At 42.0% G+C, this 7,161-nt stretch overlaps 1 protein-coding gene across 23 annotated transcripts in view; it reads right to left on the bottom strand.

Annotated features, from left to right (window-relative positions):
- The window catches only part of RIMS2 (regulating synaptic membrane exocytosis 2), an 848,125-nt gene that overhangs the window by 129,963 nt on the left and 711,001 nt on the right, over positions 1–7,161 (bottom strand). For 4 of the 23 annotated variants that reach the window (XM_075063174.1, XM_075063175.1, XM_075063176.1 and 1 more), the window contains one exon: positions 5,527–5,556. The exons of 17 other annotated variants lie outside the window; for them this stretch is intronic. In XM_075063174.1, coding sequence (XP_074919275.1) covers positions 5,527–5,556 — 30 coding nt within the window. Of the gene's footprint in view, positions 1–5,526; positions 5,560–7,161 lie in introns of all 23 variants that reach the window. 2 more of the 23 variants (XM_075063172.1, XM_075063177.1) reach the window with 1 other exon arrangement.

Genomic DNA, 7,161 nt, shown 5'->3' with positions numbered 1-7,161 from the left:
GAACTGGATAAATTCATGGTGGCTAAGTCCATAAATGGCTATTAGCCAGGATGGGTAAAGAATGGTGTCCCTAGCCTCTGTTCATCAGAGGATGGAGATGGATGGCAGGAGAGAGATCACTTGATCATTGCCTGTTGGGTTCACTCCCTCTGGGGCACCTGGTATTGACCACTCTCAGTGTCACCGACACTTCCAAATTTGATCGCAAGTCTCACAATATTTGTTTTTTTTAAGCTCCAATCCCAGTGGTCAGTCAGCTGCGAACCAGTTGAGTGGCAAACAGTGGAAAGGCTAACAGAGGGAGTTTGACTGGGAATTCACCAGGGGAGAACCCACTGAGGCTTTCATCTTGAAGGCTTCTCTGAGCAGTTCCTGCAACAGCCGAGGAAGCTTTTAAAAGGAAGGTAATATGGATGGTGAGCGATCAGCTGTTGTGACCTGCACAGGATGTGCCATGTTTGCCTTTCTTCCACAGGATAGAAGCGACTGTGTGTGTACAGAGTGCAAGCTGGTCTCTGTATTGGAAGAAAAGGTTCAAGGTCTGGAGAAACAAGTATTAACCCTGCACTGCATAAGAGAAAATGAAGATTTCCTGGACAGATGTCAGGATATGCTTCTACGGGCACAACATTCTGAAGAATCAGAGCAGGCTGCGCAGCAGGGACAGAAGGATGGTGAAGTAATTTGGCATCATGTGACCTCCAGAAGAAGACAGAGGAGTATCCATGTACCAGCAATGCAGATACAGGTGAACAACTATTTTCATGTTCTCTCCCCAGGTACTAATGTAGAGAGTGTACTAGATGATACATCTGAGGGAAGGAGGCAGAAGACGACTCCACCGATTAGAAGGCATGAGATGCACTGTCCTAAGGATGGGGGTTCCACGACCACCGCTCGCAAGAGAAGGAGGCAGGTGGTGGTGATTGGGGACTCTCTTCTCAGGGGGACTGAATCATCTATCTCCATCCTGACCAGAAAAACCGAGAAGTCTGTTGCTTGCCAGGGACTAGGATTCATGATGTGATGGAGAGACTGCCGAGACTCATCAAGCCCTCGGATCGCTATCCCTTCCTGCTTCTCCATGTGGGCACCAATGATCCTGCCAAGAATGACTTTGAGTGGATCACTGCAGACTACATGCCCTGGGAAGAAGGATAAAGGAGTTTGAGGCGCAAGTGGTGTTCTCATCCGTTCTCCCTGTGGAAGGAAAAGGCTCGGGTAGAGATCATCAAATTGTTGAAGTCAACGAATGGCTACACAGGTGGTGTCAGAGAGAAGGCTTTGGATTCTTCAACCATGGGCTGGTGTTCCAGGAAGGAGGAGTGATAGGCAGAGATGGGCTCCACCTAACAAAGAGAGGGAAGAGCAGCTTTGCAAGCAGGCTGGCTAACCTAGTGAGGAGGGCTTTAAACTAGATTCATGGGGGGAAGGAGGCCAAAGCCCTGAGGGAAGTGGGGAAGTGGGATATGGGGAGGAAGCACGAGCAGGAGAGCACAAGAGGGGAAGACTCCTGCCTCATACTGAGAAAGCAGGATAATCAGAGAGTTATCTTAAGAGCCTATACACAAATGCAAGACGCCTGGGAAACAAGCAGGGAGAACTGGAAGTCCTGGCACAGTCAAGGAATTATGATGTGATTGGAATAACAGAACTTGGTGGGATAATTCACATGACTAGAGCACTGTCATGGGTGGATATAAATTGTTCAGGAAGGACAGGCAAAGCAGAAAAGGTAGGGGACTTGCACTGTATGTAAGAGAGCAGTATGACTGCTCAAAGCTCTGGTATGAAACTGCAGAAAAACCTGAGAGTCTCTGGATTAAGTTTAGAAGTATGAGCAACAAGGGGGATGTCATGGTGGGAGTCTGCTATAGACCACCAGACCAGGGGGATGAGGTGGATGAGGCTTTCTTCTGGCAACTAATAGAAGTTACTAGATCACAGGCCCTAGTTCTCATTGGAGACTTCAATCACACTCACATCTGCTGGGAGACCAAAACAGTGGTGCACAGACAATTGAGGAAGTTTTTGGAAAGTGTAGGGCACAATTTCCTGGTACAAGTACTAGAGGAACCAACTAGGGGCAGAGCTCTTCTTAACCTGCTGCTCACAAACAGGGAAGAATTAGCAGGAGAAGCAAAAGTGGATGGGAACTTGGAAGGCAGTGACCATGAGATGGTCGAGTTCAGGATTCTGACACAAGGAAGAAAGGAGAGCAGCAGAATACAGATTTTGACTCCCTAAGAGAATTGATGGCCAAGATCCACTGGAAGAATAACATGAGGGGGAAAGGAGTCCAGGAGAGCTGGCTGTATTTAAAAGAGTCCTTATTGAGGTTGCAGGAACAAACTATCCCGATGCGTAAAAAGAATAGTAAATATGGCAGGCGACCAGCTTGGCTTAACAGTGAAATCCTTGCTGATCTTAAACGCAAAAAAGAAGCTTACAAGAAGTGGAAGATTGGACAAATGACCAGGGAGGAGTATAAAAATATTGCTCAGACATGCAGGAGTGAAATCAGGAAGGCCAAATCACACTTGGAGTTTCAGCTAGCAAGAGATGTTAAGAGTAACAAGAAGGATTTCTTCAGGTATGTTAGCAACAAGAAGGAAGTCAAGGAAAGTGTGGGCCTCTTACTGAATGAGGAAGGCAACCTAGTGACAGAGGATGTGGAAAAAGCTAATGTACTCAATGCTTCTTTTGTCTCTGTCTTCAGGAACAAGGTCATCTGTGGAGAAAGAAGTGGTTCAGGACTATTTAGAAAAGCTGGACAAGCACAAGTCCATGGTGCCGGATGCTCTGCATCCGAGGGTGCTAAAGGAGTTGGCAGATGTGATTGCAGAGCCACTGACCATTATCTTTGAAAACTCATGGTGATCGGGGGAAGTCCCGGATAACTGGATAAAGGCTAATGTAGTGCCCATCGTTAAAAATGGGAAGGAGGAGGATCCAGGGAACTACAGCCTCACCTCAGTCTCTGGAAAAATCTTGAAGCAGGTCCTCAACAAATCAATTCTGAAGTACTTAGAGGATAGGAAAGTGATCAGGAACAGTCAGTATGGATTCACCGCAGGCAAGTCATGCCTGACTAACCTAATTGCTTTCTATGAGGAGATAACTGGATCTGTGGATGAGAGGAAAGCAGTGGATGTGTGATTCCTGGACTTTAGCAAAGCTTTTGATATGGTCTCCCACAGTATACTTGCTGGCAAGTTAAAGAAGTATGGGCTGGATGAATGGACTATAAGGTGGATAGAAAGCTGGCTAGATCATCGGGCTCAATGGGTAGTGATCAATGACTCCATGTCTAGCTGGCCACAAGCGGAGTGCCCTAGGGGTTGGTCCTGGGCCCGGTTTTGTTCAATATCTTCATTAATAATCTGGAGGATGGCATGGACTGCACCCTCAGCAAGTTTGCAGATGACACTAAACCGGGAGGAATGGTAGATACAATGGAGGGTAGGGATAGTATACAGAGGGACCTATACAAAATAGAGGATTGGGCCAAAAGAAATCTGATGAGGTTCAACAAGGACAAGTGCAGAGTCCTGCATTTAGGACAGAAGAATCCCATGTACTGCTACAGACTAGGGACCAGGTGGCAGGCACTTCTGCACAAAAGGACCTAGGGGTTACAGTCGACAAGAAGTTGGATATGAGTCAACAGTGTGCCCTTGTTGCCCAGAAGGCTAATGGCATTTTGGGCTGTATAAGTAGGGGCACTGCTAGTAGATCAAGGGACACGATCCTTTCCCTCTATTTGACATTGGTGAGGCCTCATCTGGAGTACTGTGTCCAGTTTTGGGCCCCACACTACAAGAAGGACGTGGAAAAACTGGGAAGAGTCCAGCAGAGGGCAACAAAAATGATTAGGGGGCTGGAGCACATGACTTATGAGGAGAGGCTGAGAGAACTGGGATTGTTTAGTCTGCGCAAGGGAAGACTGAGGGGGGATTTGATAGCTGCTTTCAACTACCTGAAAGGGGGTTCCAAAGAGGATGGATTTAGACTGTTCTCAGTGGTACCAGATGACAGAACAAGGAGTAATGGTCTCAAGTTGCAGTGGGGGAGGTTTAGGTTGGATATTAGGAAAATCTTTTTCACTAGGAGGGTGCTGAAGCACTGGAATGGGTTACCTAGGGAGGTGCTGGAGTCTTCTTCCTTAGAGGTTGTTAATGTCAGGCTTGACAAAGCCCTGACTGGGATGATTTAGTTGGGGATTGGTCCTGCTTTGAGCAGGGGGTTGGACTAGATGATCTCCTGAGGTCCCTTCCAAACCTGATATTCTATGATTCTATGATCTTATTACATAAAAACCTCTGGTTTTAGCCATAAGAGCTGCAAAGAAAAACTTGAAAAATTGAACCCTAAAGACTCAAAAAACTAGAATGGAACATATATTATCTTTAAAATATCACAATTTTTATTCAGTGTTGTGATTTCAGAGCCCGACTCATGATTTTTGAATCCTCAGAGTTGACAATACTGCTGCTTATAGTGGGCTCTAACTTTCCTAGGTCTTCCTCTCCACCTAACTTCTCTGCTGTCCATTCTCGTCCTCACTAAGGAGAGCAGTAACGGCTCTAGTCACTCCTTCCCCAGTCCTTTTAAAGGATAAGTAGCAATTCAGTTGTTATAGGGTCTATAAAAGAACCATGCTTCCTTCTCTACACTCCCCTCCTGAAAAATGGGGTGAGTGAAGGGCTGCTGAATAGTTATTCTCCCTCATCACCTAGTACTAAAGACAGCAGCAATTATATGAAAGATGAAATCCGCAGAAGAAATAAGAGGTACACAGCCTTGAGAAAAGTACCGAACAACACAGATATTAATCACTACATAAACAGCTCTCCAATGCTTAGTCATTACATCCTTATATACTTATCACACCCTTTTTGATATGGGAGAACAGTGCTTGAACTCTCACAAGTTTGTCTTCTAAAATCAATGCTGCATTTGATTAAGCTAAGATCAGAATCTCAGAGCATCGAATGCAAGCTAATGAAAATCTTCAATTTTCAAACTATCTTTTCCCCAAGAAAAAAAAAAGAATGCCAAAATATTTGAGTTTCTGTAACTTCTGGAACAGTTTTTTGAATGTAGTGATAAACCACACCTCACCTGCAGGCAATGTGAGTTGACAGAGATCTTAAAAGCTAATACGGAAAAAAAATGCATATGGAGAATAAACAGTAATTTGGGAAAAATATAATAGGTAGTTTGAAATGAGTAAGATAAGGTATTTTTTACATGTATGGCACCATTCCATTTACTTTAACACAGTATTTTTTGTGCAGTACATAGTTTACATGCACTGGTAAAATACTTATCTATATTCAAATGGTAAACATCTAAAATTAAATTTTTACCATCATGAAGTGTTCAAATATATTGAGAGGACAAAAGAGGGGAAAGTATGTGAGATGGGATATGATAAAATATACAGGACAAGTAAGATGATAAAATCCACAGGACACGTAAAATGAAAAAATAACAGAGAGAAAAGGAGTAGAAGAGACAGACCTGAGTTTCTTCTTCTTGATGATTCCACTTCTTCTGTGATCACATCATATAATGGACAGACATAGACAAAGGAGATGGGCGTGAGTGGATGTACTCAGAAGGTAAAAACTGACACTGAGGGAAAGGGCTGAAAATTGTTTTAAAGAGAATTTTGTTGTGCAGAGTTAGTATATGGGGATAAAATAACACAGCAGACACCAAAAGGAAAAAGAAAGCTGAGAAAGAGCTGACTAAACTACTATCGGAGAAAAAGAACCAGAAAGACAGAGTTAGTATAAGAGATGAGGAAATAACAAATGTTACAGTTGACTGCAATGCCAGTCCTGGCAGTGAAGCTGAGGAAAGACTTGGTTAGAAAAAGGCAGGCTAATTAGCAGTTACCACTTTGTCCATAACATGGATTAAGCTTCTTGAAATAATATCTATTTAACAGCAAGGAAGTTTTTTCTTTCTTTAAATGAACCTTAAAGATAACAAACCCTGATTTCATTCTTAAATTGCCAACATTGGGAACTGTATTATTAAAGTGTTTTAATTATTTCTTTTCCTTTCTTATTTATGCTGAACCAAACTTCAGTTTATCCAAAATTATAGATTAATAACTGGAAAAGGACAAAAGCCCAATATTTTCCAGAATTCACATAACACACTCTGCAAATAATCTGTGTTATCATAACATTGTGCTATTGCAATATTATCCAGCCCAAACTGTAGAACAAGGACAAAAAAACCAGAATATATAATTATTTTCTCTCACATTCAAATCAGTAGATAACATTCTGGTCCCCTCATTTGTAAACCAATTATATATGATTTACAGTACAGGATATTTATATAAGTCAAGTGCATGAAGCAACTGTGTATTGTACCTTACATTAAAATGTAGCATTCAAAACCATTCACTGCCATTTAAGGTGTGAGTATATTTCGAGGAGAGTTTCACTTAGTGTATTATATGTCTATTTCTAGTTAGAGGGTGGAGGAAAGTCATCTTCAAAGGTAGTGGAAATTACACAAATGTTGGTGACCTGCCAACATCAGCAACATAAATGCATTCTTGTCTTCCAAAATGTAAGCAGAGCCAAAATATCCTGGCCTAGCTTTAATTTGCAATCCATACTGATCCTGAGACTCTCCTCATATATTCATCCCCCAATCAGAATTCATCTGCAGGCACTACATAAAGAATCCCAGAAAAGCTTGGGAAGTTGTTTTGCAATCAGTATTGTCATTTAAAAAAAAATTTATATAAATTGGAACACATCTGCATAAATCAATAAATTGAAAATGATGCTAAAGACAAAACTTAATGTTACCAGTAAAAACTTAAACAAAAGAACACCAGAGCAGCTGAAAGCTCTGATAAGGACTGTTATGTACCTACATTTTGAAAAGGTAAAATGTTAGGATGAGTATGTATCCTTCAAGATAGGCAAGACATATATGTCATAAACCAAGATATGAACAAATAAATACAAAAGCTCAGCTTTTCCTAGATACTAAATATCCTGTATTGGCAATATGCGAACATAATTGCCACAACCATATAAAAAAGTCCAACTTTGTTAAGCTCTTTGAACATGTTTTATGTTGTATTCACATATCTCTGAAACCCACACTATTAACTCAACTAAA

Source organism: Chelonoidis abingdonii, chromosome 2 (assembly GCF_003597395.2).
Source record: "Chelonoidis abingdonii isolate Lonesome George chromosome 2, CheloAbing_2.0, whole genome shotgun sequence".
Lineage (NCBI taxonomy): Eukaryota > Metazoa > Chordata > Testudines > Testudinidae > Chelonoidis > Chelonoidis abingdonii.
Note: the sequence above shows the minus strand (reverse complement) of the source record. Positions and strands in the feature narration are given on the sequence as shown.